Source organism: Halichoerus grypus, chromosome 10, assembly GCF_964656455.1.
Source record: "Halichoerus grypus chromosome 10, mHalGry1.hap1.1, whole genome shotgun sequence".
Lineage (NCBI taxonomy): Eukaryota > Metazoa > Chordata > Mammalia > Carnivora > Phocidae > Halichoerus > Halichoerus grypus.
In genome coordinates, this window is record NC_135721.1 from 110,211,985 (window position 1) to 110,229,413 (window position 17,429).

The window sequence follows — 17,429 nt, forward strand, 5'->3', positions numbered from 1 at the left end:
CTGGGTGGCTCAGTTAGTTAAATGTCTGCCTTCGGCTCAGGTCATGAACCCAGGACCCTGGGATCAAGCCCACAAGCCCCATGTTGGGCTCCCTGCTCAGTGGGGAGTCTGCTTCTCTCTCTCCCTCTATCCCTCCCCCAATTCGTGGGCACGTACACTCTCTCTCAAATACATAAAATTTTTAGAAAAAATTAAAAATAAAATATATCACAATTTGTGCAAGAGGACACTGCATTGACTTTTTTAAAAAGCCAGTACAAAACAGGAGTAATCTCACACCTATCAGGGACTGCTACTATCAAAAAATAAAACAAAACAAAACCAGAAATAACAGGTGTTGGCCAGGATGTGGAGAAACTAGAACCCTTGTTCACTGTTGGTGGAAATGTAAAAATGGTACAGCTGCTGTGGAAGCAGTATGGTGGTTTCACAAAAAATTAAAACAGAATTACCGTATTATCCAGCAATTCCACTTCTGGGTATATGCCCCAAAATCGAAAGCAGGGTCTCAAAGAGATATATGTACACCCATGTTCCTGGCAACATTAGTCACAATAGCCAAAATGCAGAAGCAACCAAATGTCTATTGCTGGATGAACAGACAAGCAAAATGTTGTATACACACACAATGGAATATTTTCAGCCTTAAAAAGGGAGGAAATTCTTCTTTTTTTTTTTTAAGATTTTATTTATTTATTCATGAGAGACAGAGAGAGAGAGAGGCAGAGGTAGAGGGAGAGGGAGACGCAGGCTCCCCGCGGAGCCCAGGACCCCGGGATCATGACCTGAGCCGAAGGCAGACGCTTAACTGAATGAGCCTCCCAGGCGTCCCAAAAAGGGAGGAAATTCTAAAATATGCTACAGCATGGATGAACGTTGAAGACCTCATGCAAAGTGAATAAGCCAGTCACACAAGGACAAATACCGTATGATTCCACTTACATGAAGTACCTAGAGTAGTGAAATTCATAGTCAGAAAGAAGAATGGGGGTTGCCAGGGGCTGGCGGGAGGGAGGAATGGGGAGTTACAGTTTAATGGGTATGGAGCTTCAATTTTACAAGATGAAAAGAATTATGGAGATGGATGGTAGAGACGACTGCACAACAGTGTCAATGAACTCAATGCCAGTGAACAGTACACTTAGAAATGGTTAAAACAGTAAATTTTGTTATGTGAATTTTACCACAATAAAAAAAATTAGGGAAAAAAGGAGCAATCTGGGAATTGCTAAAACTAAAACATGAAACTAGAAACTAAAAGATGATTGGGGGAGAAACAATCTCAATAGAAAGGCTGAAAAGGAGAAAAGATGAAACAGAAAAATTAGTAATGTGAAAGACCAAATCACAAAAGTTCCCAGAACACAGAGCAGTAAGAGTGAGATGGAAAGTGTAACAGTGAAGAGATAAGCTAGATTGTTTCTAACAGTTCTAACAGCTGTTCAAATACTAGATCTAGGAATTCCCAAAGAGGAAAACAGTAAGGAAGGAGGGAAAGAAATTATACGAGAAACTTTTCTTAGCAAGCCAAAAGCGACCATAAAGTTTGAATGGCAATACTGAAAAAGGAGCTTTACCTAGATACATCCTGACAAAGCTTTTGAAACTTTGGCTTGAAATCAACCAACCAACCAGAAGCCACCCTTAAAAACTTCTAGCAGAAGAAAAAAGGCTCCCTACAGAGAAACAAGAATCAGATTTATGTATGACTGCACATCTAAAATACCACCACCAAAGTCAATAATGCCACTGTCTACCAAGTTCTTAAGAAGGACTCTGAACCTGGAGTTACTCATCTAGCCAAATTTTCATTTGAGCATGATGTCAAAAGAAAGCCATTCTGGCTTCAGGGTCAGACAAACCTAAGAGTTCAAAACTCTACTATCCTACTTAGTAGTAGTAAGACAATCTCCTGGAAACCTTGAGGAATGCCTTATGAAATGCAAATATATTATCACTCTCCACCTCTTACAGTTAGTGGATGATTTAAAAGAAGCGATATTGGGGCGCCTGGGTCGGTTAAGCGTCTGCCTTCAGCTCAGGTCATGATCTCAGGATCCTGGGATAGAGCCCCGCATTGGGCTCCTGCTCAGTGGGGAGCCTGCTTCTCCCTCTGCCCCTCCCCCTGCTTGTGCTCTCTCCCTCTCTCTCTGTGTCAAATAAATAAAATCTTAAAAAAAAAAAAAAAAGCAGCAGCAGCAACATTTGAAAAGTGTCTGATATCAAAGGAAAAGATTTGGCTTTGGCATCCAGAAGCTCACACACTAGCAGAAAACCTCAGTCCAGATTTTAGGATCAGGAAGGTCCCTTTGTCTTGAAAACAGGGAAAGTACAACCCAAATGTAGCCCACTGCCAGCTTGTATAAATAAAATTTTATTGGAGTAGAGCTGCTTGCATTCATTTACTTACTGCCCATGACTGCTTTTGCACTACAAACGTAGGGCTGAATAGATTGACAGAGATAATATGATTGCAAAACTGAAATTCTTTATTATCTGGTCCTTGATAGAAAAAGTCTGCCGAACCCTGATCTAGAATGTTATTACCACCTCTGCTCTTAAACGATTCTAGGCCAAATATCACCTTTTGTGGGTAATTGCTCATTTCTTACACTTCCATAACACTACATACCTAATCTGCTACAACACTAATCCCCCTGAATTAAAGTCACTGATTATATGTCCATTAAATTACAAACTTCTGGAAGGCATGCATTCAAGATCACACCCAGATATTCCTGCACTCAATATTTATTGTTTCATTCAATAATTATTTATTGAGTGACTTATTGTGCCAGGCAGGTCTTGAGGGTACAGTAGGGAATAAATCAAAATTCCTTACCCTTATGAAGCTTATATTCTAGTAGACGAGAAAGAACAGCAGGTAGTGATGAGTGCTATGAAGAAAAATAAGGCAGGGTAAAGAGGAAATGGGGGAAGTGTTCTGTGATGTAAGATGGGGTGGTCAGAACAAGTCCTGAATGAATGAATGGATGGAATAAGTAAGGCAAGAACAGTGCAGTATTGTTTATGACCAATAGTAGTAGAGCTGACAACTATAAGCAATATGACAAGAGTCAGCTCGCCAGATAACTTAGAAATAAAAATTAGTTAATATTTTAGCACTTATATAGCAGACACAGAGCAAAGCACCATACACATATCATTCAATTATCTTAAGAACCCTAAGATAGATATCATTATTAACCCTGTTCTATGGGTGAGGAAACTGAGCACAGAGATTAACTTGCCCATACTACAAAGCTGCAAATCGAAAGCAAAACCACAAAGTTACACTATTCTCCAGATTCTTCATAAACTACAGGACCAACACCACTTTAACTCTTCCAAGCTTTCAGGCCAGAACAGCCCTCTGTCATAGAAGTAAGATTTTACCTTTTGACATCTGAATTATATCCATGTTTCCGATACGGTTAAGGACAATACAGATAGTAAAGATGTCCCCAGGCCTCTGTGAGGGAAAGAGACTCACATCTATTACGAAAACAGGAGAGAACTTACAACAGCTCCCTGTGTCAAATTTTGGACTTGGAGATAGGCTCAGGATCAAGTCACTCTCTTAGGGTACCTCCCTAACTGGACAGAATCATCTCATCTCTCAGGCTTGTCCTGGTCTAGGTCTTCTGGAGGTGGCCTTACATGATGCAGGTGTAGGCAAGGCAAGCACACTGGTCTATTCCTTGCCCTACCCCCACCTCCTCTCTAGCAAAATGACATTCTAGCAAAATGTCACTTCCTAGACTCAGGGTATGGGGTAGCATTTCAAAAATACTAAAATGGTGTTCTGGGACAACAGATGTCTTACTTGCTATATTCTTTTTGCAAGAAAACAAACGGTCATGTTATTCTAAGGGCTCACATGTAGACAGGTGAGTCACCTAAAGACTCACACCCTTGGTCAACTACAGAAATAATCACTGAAGTAAAAGCCATATTCCTTTAACCTCAATTCCTAAGACCTGTTTGTCTCGTCTCTACACTTTTCAATATCAGTATTCATCAACTCTCAACAGCAGAGTTGTAATGTTTTAAGTGCTTCATACTGGCTTTAAAAATAGCAAAAAATCATCAGGTTGCCTCAAGAGCCCAAACCACTGGGCTGAGCCCAATCTTGTCTTGGGCCAAATTATCATTCAGAAACCAATTTCTATTGCCCACCTATCTTCCCTAAGGCCTCTGGAGTTATTCTAAAACAAAAATCTGACCACGTCACTTCTTCCTTCCCCTCACCAGGAGACACCCTGGCCCTTGAGCTCACACCACCAGCAGGTCCATTGTGCTGAGGCTAGCTCTGGCCACTCCCCCCACCTCATGCGCCTCAACTGTGCACAGTTCCTCAAATACTTGACTTGCTCTTTCATGGCTCATTGCTTTCACCCTACCCGGCGCATCCTCATTTTCCTCAGTCACTGTATTAATTTAAACTGCCCAGAGTTCACCCCCACATCTCCTTCTAGGCATGAGTCTTTTACACTCTCTCGCAGCACTTTGTGTGGTATAGCCAAATAACATGTAGCTGAGTGGACTTTGATGCTTACTGTTCACAGGTTTCTTCCATGAGACAGGGAATATTTTTTTTCTTTCTGGAATCCTTAGCATCTAACGGGTACTGAATGAATATATAATTAAAGGTACTTAGGGAAAGCCATGGAGTTCACAATAATAATGTCATTTACTATGATGATAAAAAAATACTTCTTTAGAAAGCCGGGGGAGCAGGTGATCTGATGTGAGAGCTGAGCAACCTCAACAAGCCTCTGGGGTTCAACAGAATACTATCGTGTCTGCTTCTAGAACTCTGTAGTTCAAGGACTCCTTCTTCACAAATGTTTAGAGGATACTATTCCAGACTTAAAAAAACAAAAAAACAAAAACCAGGACGCCTGGGTGGCTCAGTAGGTTAAGCATCTGCCTTTGGCTCAGGTCATGATCTCAGGATCCTGGGATTGAGCCCTGTGTCAGGCTCCCTGCTCGGTGGGAAGCCTGCTTCTCCCTCTAACTCTGCCTGTTCATGCTCTCTCTTGCTCACTCTCTCTCTCTCTCAAATAAATACATAAAATCTTAAAAAAAAAAAAAAAAAAAAAGTACAGGCCAGGAGAATAGCTAAATGTCTACGGTCACAGTAGTACTGTTGCAAGATGACCCTGCCTTGGGAGCTGCCTTACACACAGCCTCCAGGAGGCTTACCAGTGCCCCTGTGTCCGTGAGTCCAGACTGACTGGCTGAGATTCCTGACCTCCTTAGTCTCCCATCAACAATAACAGTAACAGAACGGTGGGATGGTAGGAGTGGCAATGTCAAAGCCAGCACTTGCTGAGCAACTGCTATGTGCTGACCCAGCAGTAGGCCAAGCACTTTATATGTGTTACTCCTTTCTCCAAAACAACCCTATGACGGAAACTGTGTTCCTATCCAATTTTGCAAATGGTGAAGAGGCACAGGGAAGTCAGATACCTACCCCACACTGCTGGTAAGTGGTAAGAGTCAACTCACAAACCCAGATAGTCTAGCCCCAGAGTCCAGGGCTTGCTTTTAACCACTGCATACACGGCTTCTCCAAATATTCCACTATGCCACTCACTCCATAGCCTCAATATATATATCAAGATCATTCAATAGCATTTTCTTACACAGGAAAATCTCTAAACAGATGAATGAGAGTATGCATCACTATCCTGCTCAAACTTCATGAGAACAGGAAGTAGATGTTACAGATTCCCCTTCAAGACCAAAGAACCCATTCCCCTAGCTGCTGGGAGGGTTAGTGGCTAACAGTTCTCAGCAAGTCCTTTCCCAGGAACTGCCCTTGGCCTAAGAGAGTAGCCTGGCCCAGGGGAAAGCCCCTGCCCCCCCATTCCAGCTCCAGAGCTTGCTGCAGGATTGACTGAGGGCTTCGCTGCCTTTGCTCTGACCACGTGGCATCTCTCATCCTCTCTGCTCAATACTACTGCCTTCGGTGCTTCGCAGGTGCTATGGAGAGAGAAAGTACTCTCCAGTAAGCCTGCTATCTCAGAGTCTGCTCTCTCTAGAACAAAACTAGTAAAACCGAGATGTAAAATTAGTGAAAACTAAAGAACAATGGGAGAGTGCACTCATGACCACTGACTTCATGGGGAAGAGGCACTCAGGAGATAATGACAGAACTGGATTTAATGCATTACTATATATTACACAAATCACCCGAATTAACACCAGTAGAAATGCTTTAAAAGAAAAGCTGGTTACAAAAGGAAAAGTACTGTTGTGATTCCACTTAAATTAGGTAGCTAAGATAGACAAATTTATAGAGACAGGAAATAGAATAGTGGTTACCAGGGGCTGGGAGAAGGGAGAAATGGGGAGTCACTGTTTAATGTTTAGAGTTTTAGTCTGGGATGATAAAAACGTTCTGGAGGTGGATGGTGGTGATAGCTGCACAACAATGTCTTAATTTCACTGAACTATACAGTTAAAACGGAAAATTTCATATGATGTATATTTTACCACAATTAGAAAAAAAGCTAGTTCTACTGAATAACGTGGGATATATTTAAAAAATAATACACATGAGAAAATAACCAGTTTATTAGACCTCCAAAGAAAGGAAGCAAAGTTCCCTGCCTCCCTTCATCTCTTTTTATTCCTTTCTGTTTTGACAATTAAAACACCAGCCATTGCTATTCAAAAGCATCCCAGAGACCAGTGCAGAAAAACTTACAATTTAATTCATCTGCATAAGACATACTTTGCTTGGCAAACCCATTATGATGCAAATATTTTAAAATAATTTGCCTCATTTCTCAGAAAGCATTTGGTTTTAAAATAAGAATGTGATATCAAAATTTACAGAAATACTTCTAAAGGTCTGCTCTGGTAAAAATGCCATTGCATTTGGGGCTTTAGATATTGCTGAGAATATGTACATCTCTTTATTTTCCTGTTTGGTCAAAAGCAATTATACAGATTTTTTTTTAACTTAAAAAGGATATATGCTAATACATATTAATAATATGTCACAATTAGCAATATTATATATAATTAAGGTAATTTCATTTCTTTTTAACCACAATATTGGAACTACTCAAATCCATGTTAGTTAACCAGGTAAAAAAGGAATAATATTGGGGCAAGAAAAGGCTGAATATTAAGAAAATACACATTATGTAGAGGAAGAAAGCAGAGATTGTATGTTTAATCTTAAAGCTATACCACTTTGACTTTTGACTTTAAGATTGGTTAAAAGAGGAGTTTTAGAGAGCAAATATAAGTTATCTATTGCAATATAAATCTATTAAGTCTACATTTGTAGTGAGAATCTAGCAAGCAAATGTGAATAGCAAAGACACTACTTGATAGAATCTAGTTCTTGAGTTTAAGAAAGTGAGAGCTGGAAAATCACAAGAAATCTGTGCACAGTATAACACCTCACTAATACAGTGGCAGATGGACAACACATAAAGGATTATAGTATCTACTTTTCTGATTCAAATGCTCCCTTACTTAGTGGGAATTCATTTAAGCCTTCAAATGTTTTATTAATTATGCAGGAAAAACTGTGCATGGTTAAATAGTGGAGTAAGAATAAAAAGCCCCAGAAAGCTCATTTAATAATAAGAAATCACAGGAGAAAAACTGGTTCATGGATTAACATTTCCCAAACTCAAATGCAATGATTATTTCTTAGACTTTTGGGTGATCTCTTTCTCTTACACCCTCTGATGATAGCCTTACTATTGTCCTAAGCAAAATGAGCCACTACACGTAAGTACCCACGCATTCTGTTCTCTGGTGACCAGGGATTTGGCAGTCCTGCTTAGACCACTGACACAGCATCTCCAGCCATAGGGACTTTACACTAGAGAGGTGAAAACCCATAAAATCCATATAAAATGACAAAGGGTCGACACTTTATAGACTAGGGAAAACAACACAAAAAGCTAGGATGTTTACAGGCAATTATTGACTAGACATCAGGAATTAACTATGGTGTAGCAATTATGGCTTAATATCAACAAAGGATGATATTAGCAAAGTGACATGATAAAGTGAGATACAGCTGTTTTATTACTTGTTAAAAGACGTCATAACTGTTAGAATCCATAATCTATATTTAAAAACATAGTGAATATTTGTTTCTGTTACTCTTCTCTACAAGGTAATATGGAAACAACTTAAGGGAAAGTAAACACACAACCATACAGACGCACAAGGTTACCATAGACTGTGAGCAAACATGATGAATATTGTACATTATAAAGAGGACAACAGACATAAGGTGAGTGGCTCACCTCTTCTGTCCTTCGAGTCAGAATTACCTGTGTAATAAGTGAGAAATAGAAACATTCATTCTCAAATTAAAGAAAACCATTACAATTCAACCTAAGTTAAGACAAAATAAGCTCTAGGAAAACAGATACTTTCTTCTTTATATATGTTGGAGCTAAAATGAGGTACCGTCCAAAAAATGGGAAACAACATTACCCAGACTCACTGAACTTTAATCAGTGATTTGTCCTTCTGAGTACAAAAACAACACAACATAAATCTTCAAAAAAAAGTACAAGGACACAAAAAGAAATACAAACACAATAGTATTAGAGGTCTTTATGTCTTTTAGGCCATTAAAATGCAATAGCGCAAAATTAAGTTAAGGATATAAAAGATCTAAATGGTAACAGGTAATAAAATCTAACCAGTTTGGGGGGAAAAAAAAATTTTAACTAGTGTAGACCAAATTCTATATATTAATAGAGAAAACTTTTTCAAAGGCTTGTGGAATATCCACAAGTCCTTATAAATTATTTCCCATTGTAGAAATAACACAGACAGTATTCTTTCATGATGCAGTAAAACTAGAAATTAACAAAGAAAACACCTGGAAATTAAAAGCAAAGCCAAACTGTAAAATACCTAAAAAATAATAAAATCATTCTTGTGGCAGAATCCACCAACTCTCCCCCAGTAATAGTCTCTTCTTCCTTTTGGTACAGAAACCCTGTTTTGTTTTGTTTTGTTTTTTTAAGCTGAGCACAAAACTGTCTGGCTAGAGACTGCATTTCTAAGACTCCTTTGTGCCAAATGTAGTTATGTGAAGAATTCTAGGCAATGGGATGTAAGCAAAAGTGATATGGGTAACTTCTGGATCACATCCTTTGGAAAAGAAATTGTCCCCATTTCCTCTGTTCCCCCTTCCCAGGGGCTGGAACCAGAACCTAATGATGAGAGCCATTTTTGACCAAGCAGATGAAGGCAATTTTGTTGGGATGGCAGAGCCGATAAGAAAAAAAGAACTTGGGGGCACCTGGGTGGTTCAACCGATTAATTGGCCGACTCTTGATTTTGGCTCAGGTCATGATCTCAGGGCTGTGAGATAGAGCCCCACATCGGGCTCCGCCATGGAGCCTGCTTAAGATTCCCCCCCCAATCTTTCTCTCTCTTTCTTTCTTTCTCTCTCTCTCTCTCTCTCTCTCTCTCTCTCTCTCTCTCTCTCGGTGCCTGGATGGCTCAGTCAGTTGAGCGTCTGACTCTTGGTTTCGGCCCAAGTTGGGCTCTGCACTCAGGGCGGAGTCTGCTTGTCCCTCTCTCTCTGCTCCTCCCTCCCACCCCGCCCTGCTCTCTCTCTCATGAATTAAAAGATTCTCTCTCTCTCCTTCTGCTCCTCCCTCCCTTTAAAAAAAAAGAAAAGAAAAGAAAAAAAGAACTCAGTCCCTGATAAGGCAAAGCCCTCTGTCTACCTCTGGAATGTGAGAGGGCAGAGAGAGACTTTTGTCTACTTAAGTCACTGAATTTTGGTCTGCCTTTATCAGAGTAGTTTAGGCTGCACCATAACTAATACAACTACCTACAAGAACACTTATGGGATATGGCTAAAGCTGTGCTTATAAAAATTCATAGCATCAAATATACGAATTAACTGGGAAAAATGAAAATAAAAACAACTTAAGCATTCAATTCAGGAAGAAAGAGCACAAAATAAATCTAAGAAAAGCAGGGAGAAGGAAGGAAGAGTAAGAATAAAAAAGAAATTAATGAAATAAAAACTGAAAAATGGTAGAACTAGTAAGTATACAATAGCAGACTCTGGAAGAAACAAACAACACACTGTGAAACATAAATGGTTATCCAACTCAAGCATGAAAATGGACATAAATATATAACAAATATTAACAGCTATGTAGGAAATTAATCTTAAGAGATGACTTTTCCTCAAATCCATTCAAGTAATTTTTAAAACATGAATGAGATGCATAGTTTTCTAGGTCACTGACAACTAAAACTTATCAAAAATAGCACACATACATTAAAAAAAAAGCACACATACAAAGGAAACACCTAGACCAATTTAAATAACGAATGTCAATGGAAAAACCCCAAATACAGTAGTATCAAACAAATTGCTACAGTTCATTCAAGGAAAATACAACATGACCAAGTAGGGTTGTTTTTGCATAAATGTAAATAGTTCGAAGTCAAGAAATCTATTAAAATGATTCACCATAGCATATTATAAAAAGAAAAAAATCATAACAATCTTGCTCATTGATGCTGAACAGGCAACTGGCAAAATTTACCCATTCTTGACATATATGCTCTTTAAAGCAGGAATAAATTAATAAAACCTAAACATGATAAATATGTTTACCTCAACCCAAGAGTCAGCACCATGGTTAATGGAAAACCACTAAGAACATCCTTCTGAGAGGTACAAGACAGTGCTTTTACCATTGCTTCCTAATTTTGTTCTGAAGGTATTCACCAATGCATTTAAAGAGAAAAAGAAAGAGACTAATTTGAAGATTTATGATAATTGAAGAAAATTATGTCAAACACTGAGGAAATTTATTAAGATGACCAGGATAAAATGTACCTACAAAAGTCAATAGCCTTATGTAGTATACCCAAAACTAAAATAATGACCTAGATCAATTATAGCTCAAAAAAAAAAAAAAGTCAATGGCCTTCATAACCCCAACAGCAGCCAGTTAGAAGACATAGAAGAAAATACTCCATTTATACTAACAAAACACCAAAATAACAAAAAGAAAACCCCTGAAATTAGAAATAAGCTGAACAAAACATGTGCAACATTCAGTGGCAAAAACTTTAACACTTCCAAGAAATACAAAGTAAGACTTCAGCAAATGGAATACACTGCATTCTTGGATAGAAAGACTTAAAGATGGGGAGCCTGGGTAGCTCAGTTGGTTAACTGTCTGCCTTTGGCTCTGGTCATGACTGCAGGGTCCTGGGATCTAGTCCCGCATCAGGCTCCCTGCTCATCGGAGAGCCTGCCTCTCCTCTCCCTCTCCCTCTGCTGCTCCCCCTGCTTGTGCTCTCTGTCAAATAAATAAATAAAATCTTTAATTAAAAAAAAAAGACTTAAAAATGTCAATTGTCCTGTTAATGTATAAATGTGACATAATCAATAAAAACTTTTCTCCTACTATGTAAGTTGATTCTAATGTTCATAAAGAAAAATAATCAAGAATTGCTAGCGAAATTCTGAAAAATAAGATTAACAAGGGATGACTAACCTTATCAAATACTGAATAATTTTACAGTTACAATTATTAAAACAGTGAGGTTCTGACATGGACAGAGAAAATAATTAAAAGAAAATACAAATGCCAAGAAACAGAACTCAAATACATATGGGAACCTAAATACATATCAGAATTCAATATATGATAAGGTAGCATTTTGAATCAGTGAGGAAAAAAATAGATATTCATTAAAAGGTATTGGGACAAGTCGTTAACCATTTGGGGAAAAAAAAAAACAGATCCATAGCTCACACTTCACATCAGAATAAATTCCAGATGGATCAAAGATTTAAGCACACACCCACATATACATATACAGAAGAAAGAAACCATAAATCCAGAAGAAATAATTAGGAAAATTATTTTGTAATATTGGAGTAAGAAAAGCCTTCCTAGGGGCGCCTGGGTGGTACAGTCGGTTAAGTGTCAGACTCTGGGTTTTGGCTCGGGTTATGATTTCAGGGTCCTGGAATCAAGCCCCACCATGTGCTCTATGCAGAGTCTGCTTGAGATGCTCTCTCCTTCTCCCTCCAGCCTCCCACTTGTGCTCTCTCTCTAAAATAAATCTAAAAAAAAAAAAAAAAGTCTTCCTGTATATGATCTAATACCAAGAAAACATTTAGTTAAACTGATACATTTTTTTAATTAAAAAATATTTTAAATTGCTTATGATAGTTTCTGCAATGAAGAAAAGCTAGATGAGCAACTGGGGAAAAATATTTGCAACTTTATCAGAGGTAGGCAAAGATTCGTTTCCCTAACATTAAAAAGCTTCTATAAATGAGTCAGAAAAACCTGACATTCTCTTAAGAAAACCAGGCAAAGGATACCAACAGAGTTCTTAGAAAAAGAAATACAAATGATCTTTCCAAATATGGAAAGATGCTCACCCTCACTCAGTGAAATGCAAATTAAAGCTACACTGAGATGCTAATTTTCACCTGTCAGACTGGCACAGATCCAGAAGTTTGGTAATTTACTGCAGTGAAGACAGCTTAGGAAAACAGGCACTCTGACACACTGTTCATAGGAATAAATTTCCCAATAGAGGAAAATCTGGCAATATCCACCAGTTTACAAATGCATACTTAAAAATAATTTATCGTACCACTATTCTCATATATGCTTGAAATGATAAATTTTATTGTTTGTACTCTGAAAACAACCTTAATGTATACTGATAGGGAAGACTGGATAAATAAGGTATATCCATACAATGAAGCAGCTCTTTACTGTAATACAGAACAGGTATGACAGGCTAACGAAAAAAAGCAATGTGCAGAAATATACACAATACGTATGTGTATCATTTGTTATAAATACAAGAAAAAGGAATATATATATGTATACATATACATACATACATATATAAAAAGGAAAAAAACAGAGACTCAAAGCAAAGGTCAAAAGGAGAGAAAAATTTAAAATAAAGAATCAATCTAGGATATGTCCAATATCCAAATAATAAGAGTTTTAGAAGAAGAAAACGGAGAAAATGGACAATGGAAGAAAATTTCCAAATAGAAGAAAAATTTCCCGAACTGAAGAACCAAAAATTTCCAGAATCAAAGAACCAAGGCTCCAAAGGTCCTATCAAATATCCAGCATAATGAATGAGAAAGATCCACATCAAGACACATTTCCGTGAAATTTCAGGACACTAATGCTAAAGATCTTTCAAAAACACACCAAAGTGTGATTAAGAATCAGGACAGCAATAGAATCCTCCAAGCCTGGGAATTAGGAGTCAGGACAATGCTTTCAACATTCTGGAGAAAAAATACGTCCTCTAATTCTATACATAGCCCTACAGACATTTTTAGACATGTAAGGCCTCATGCAATGTACCTCCCATGACTCCCTATCTCAGGAAGCTACTGGAAGATATGTTCTACCAAATTATGGGGTAATCCAAGAAAGAGGTCAATATAGAAGTCAGGAAGCAAAGGGAATTTCCAAAATTATTAATAGAGAAGGGAAATACCACACCAACACCTGGGCAGCAGCCCTGATGATCAAGCCTAGACTTGAGTAAGACAATGGATGACTCAGGAGGAAGATCTCTAGGAAAAAATAAATAACAGATTACCTTACAGATCTGACTTTATTGAAAACTGTATTGAGAGGCTATGGAAAGTATGAGAAGAATCGGCTAGCAACAGGCAAAAAGAAAACTAAAACAGAAATATAAGGCAATTGGGGCACTTGGGTGGCTCAGTCAGTTAAGTGGCCGACTCTTGGTTTCAGCGCAGGTCATGAGATCATGGGTCGTGAGACCGAGCCCCGTGATGGGCTGCATGCTCAGTGGGGAGTCTGCTTGAAGATTCTCTCCCTCTGCCCCTCCCACCACTTGTGTGAGTGTGCACACTCTTTCTTTCTAATAAATCAATCAATCTTAAAAAAAAAAGAACTATAAGGCAATTTAAAATCCAGGAAAAAACTGTACAAGAAAAGAAAAATCATCACATTATACTTAAAACTCAGCAGGGAATAACATTATAGTTATAATAATATAAAACATCAAATACTGATTTAACCAAAAATTATGATGTAACAATTATGGGAGGACTGGTGAGATGGTAGTGATGAGGAGGACGTGGGGGTTCAGGCTGTAACATCCTGATGTACCATAAAGGTTTCCTTGTGTTTTACTGATCTTGAAAAAGTCACCAGTGAAATGCAGTCTCAGTCTCCCCTGAGACATGAAATGTGTTAACTGTACAATAACCGGCTTCTTAGCTATGGCATAATTTGGACCTAAGGCAGATAATGGAAAACTCAATTCCCTAACAGCAGAGTACAAAGACCACAAAAGCGAGAAATAGGCCTAACGTGCTATTCAACAGCCTTGAGATCTAAGACAAATCATTTAACCTCTATAGTCTTACATTAAACATCTATTAAAGGGAGATAATTATCCATGGTCATGTCACAGAACTGATAAATGAAGACAGTACAGAAGTGAGGAACACAGGATGCAAAATCAGTCAGGCCTGGATTACTGTCTCACCTTTCCCACTGACTATTTTAGCTTGTACAAGTTATTTTGTCTTCCCTCCTGAAGTAATGGCCGTAACTCACAGCAAGAAATGCATTCTACACTGTTACTCAGTAGGTGTTTCTGTATAACTGAAACAAAAGCTTCACAAAATGATATACGAAACACAAAAAGAATAGAAATGGAACAGGACCATCCACTTAAAAACAAAACAAATCATGATGGCCCATTAAACTGATCTTATGAATTGGTCATGACCTGTATTTCAAAAAATACTCCCTAAGTTACAGTTTCATCATTGTAAAACTCCTCCACCTGCAAAACATAAAATAGACCCGATTTCAGAGGATTCATAGGATACTTCATAGGATTACTTTATAAAACTCTCAGTACAACGCCCACCACTTAAAAATAGTGCTTGCCATGTGCAGGTGTGCACTGTAAATGCTTTACCTCTATCAACCCATTTCATCCTGACAGTTCCCCTACAAGGTAAGTATTATTACTATCACTCGTTCTTATTTTACAGATGAAGAAACTGAGGCACAGAGGTTAAATAAACTTGCCTGCAGCCACATAGCCAGTGTATGGCAGAGATAGGATTCAAACTCAAGTAGTGTGGCTCAGTAGACTGTGCTCTTAATGGCAAATGCTGTATACCATTTATAGTGGAAAATACGGGATTAAAGCAGGCAGGTGCAGGGTCTCGGTGGTAAAGTCCAGCTAAAAGAGGTCATCTGTAGAAACCAAATGAGATTCAATTCAGCAAATACTTTCTGAATGATCCCCATGAGCGAGATGTGATTCCTCTAGGGGCCCTCGCCATCTAACAGGGAAAAAATCTGAGCCAAGGGGATGTGACCACAGAAGAGGGAACAGTGATTTTTGCTAGAAAATGACAGTTACAAAGCTGTCAGGGAACAATTTCCTCTACTCACAGAAACCCTTGAGGGACCCCTTTCTCTTTTACAGACCAGGACCCTGAGGCTCCAAGGGGTCAGAAACTTGCTCCACCCCACCTGGTCTCTGACCCAGGGCTGATTCTATCTTCGGTGCCACTTCCCATTCAACCCCTGATGGACTGAAGGAAAGAAGTGGGCTGGGCTGAGGCCCTGAACAAGCTGGCACTGCAACTTAACTGTTTCTCTGAGCTCCTCTAACTCTACCCCTGGCCACAGGGTTCCCACTCCCTATCTGTTATGGACATCCAAACCCATTCTCCTTCCCATGGTCTCCATGGGTCCCTTCTTTTTAAGGCTAATCCTATTACTCAGCTTCTGTAGCCTTCATCTTCAGTCTCTTGCATCATCAATTAGCTCCCATTTCTCTTGTATTTTCAAACTTCTTCTTCTACCTTTAACACTCAAGCCTCCCCAGTCTAACCAGAATGCCAGGCGAAGCAGGATATCCTCTAGAGCATTTCTTCTTTCCTCTTAACTCTATGTTAAACAGATATTCCTGAGAATTCTCTATATCTAAGTTTCATTAGTTTACAATTTTTATTTCAAGAAATCTTGTGGCTAGAAAACACAAAATAATAAAACAGTGAGTAACCTCAAAGAGAAAAAAAAAAAAAACCATCCCTAGTACCTGAAGGAGGGAAAGTTTCTGGGGTGGTGGCCACGGTGCTGGAATTCCCCTCCCAAGGCTCTGTGCTGGTATCTGTGAACTGGTTCTCTGGAAGCCACGTTCCATTCAGTGCAAGTGTAGTGACTACAGAACCGGTACTTGCTGTTCTTGTGGTCCCATTGTCAGAGTCTGAAGCATTGACAGTGGTTACATAGGTGGGTCCCAGAGTTAGATTGGGGCTGAATGTTGGTGCCACAGAGGGAGAAGTTACTGAAGAAGTAGTATTTGAAGCTTTGGTCTCTTCTTTGACTGACTCTGCTGTTGATGTTTTCATAGATCTTGTAATGCCTACTGAAGGTGAAACTATAAACATGAAAAAAAGAGAAAGAAAGAAAAACACCCCATGAAGAATGTGATAGCTCAAAAGTTACGAGGCACAAAGCAGCAAGCGTTAATAAACTCTCCAAGAGGGGCACCTGGGTGGCTCAGTCAGTTAAGTGGCCGACTCCTGATTTCAGCTCAGGTCATGATCTCAGGGTTCTGGGATTGAGCCCCACGTTGGGCCCCACCCTTACTGAGGAGTCTGCTTGAGACTATCTTTCCCCCACCCCCCACTTGCTCTCGCTCTCTCAAATAAATAAATTAAAAAAATAAATTCACACACACACACACACACACACACACACACACACACACACACACACTCTCTTATCTAACACTGGACCCTTTCTATCATCTCCAAAGGACTACTGTTTAAGGGAAGAAGAAAACTGGATTCATTACTTATTTCCTCATAATCAATATATAGGAGTCTTAAGTAGCAACAATTTTTTTTTTTAACTTTTCAGGGATGAACATATAATCTATTTATTTAAAGTAGTATATTGTATACAGAGCAATGCTGACCATTCAATAGGACTCAGAGATTTCCAAAGACACTTATTTTATACCATCACTTTTAAGTAAAACTTTAATTAATGTTTTCTTTCTTTAATACCACCCAGGTCTCCAATTTTAGTCATTAAATGTGAAAGCAAAATTCTATTCAGAACACCAGCCTTATCAAATGACAATTTACCTGTGGTTGCATTGTTGGCACCTACACGTGTCAGACTACTGCCAAGCAGAATAAGAATGAACCAGGAATCCATGCTGACCTAGAAAAGAGAAAGCCATATTAGATAAGATCCTACATTATTGTAACTTTGTCCAAAATATTCACCAAAGGAGTATTTTGGGTAAAATCTTCCCAGCAATAAAATGTACACACAGGACCAATGATCTTTTTGGAGTCTGACAGGCACAATTCCCTCCGCCCC

The 17,429-nt window shown here is 38.8% G+C and overlaps 1 protein-coding gene across 4 annotated transcripts in view; it reads right to left on the reverse strand.

Annotated features, from left to right (window-relative positions):
• The window catches only part of PTPRA (protein tyrosine phosphatase receptor type A), a 156,793-nt gene that overhangs the window by 50,297 nt on the left and 89,067 nt on the right, over positions 1–17,429 (reverse strand). For 3 of the 4 annotated variants that reach the window (XM_036093243.2, XM_078057021.1, XM_036093237.2), the window contains 3 exons: positions 17,189–17,267; positions 16,132–16,473; positions 8,289–8,315 (listed from right to left, as the gene is read on the reverse strand). In XM_036093243.2, the coding sequence (XP_035949136.1) occupies positions 8,289–8,315; positions 16,132–16,473; positions 17,189–17,261 (442 nt within the window). In that variant the 5' untranslated portion in view covers positions 17,262–17,267. The remainder of the gene's footprint in view (positions 1–8,288; positions 8,316–16,131; positions 16,474–17,188; positions 17,268–17,429) is intronic. The other variant, XM_078057020.1, reaches the window with a different exon arrangement.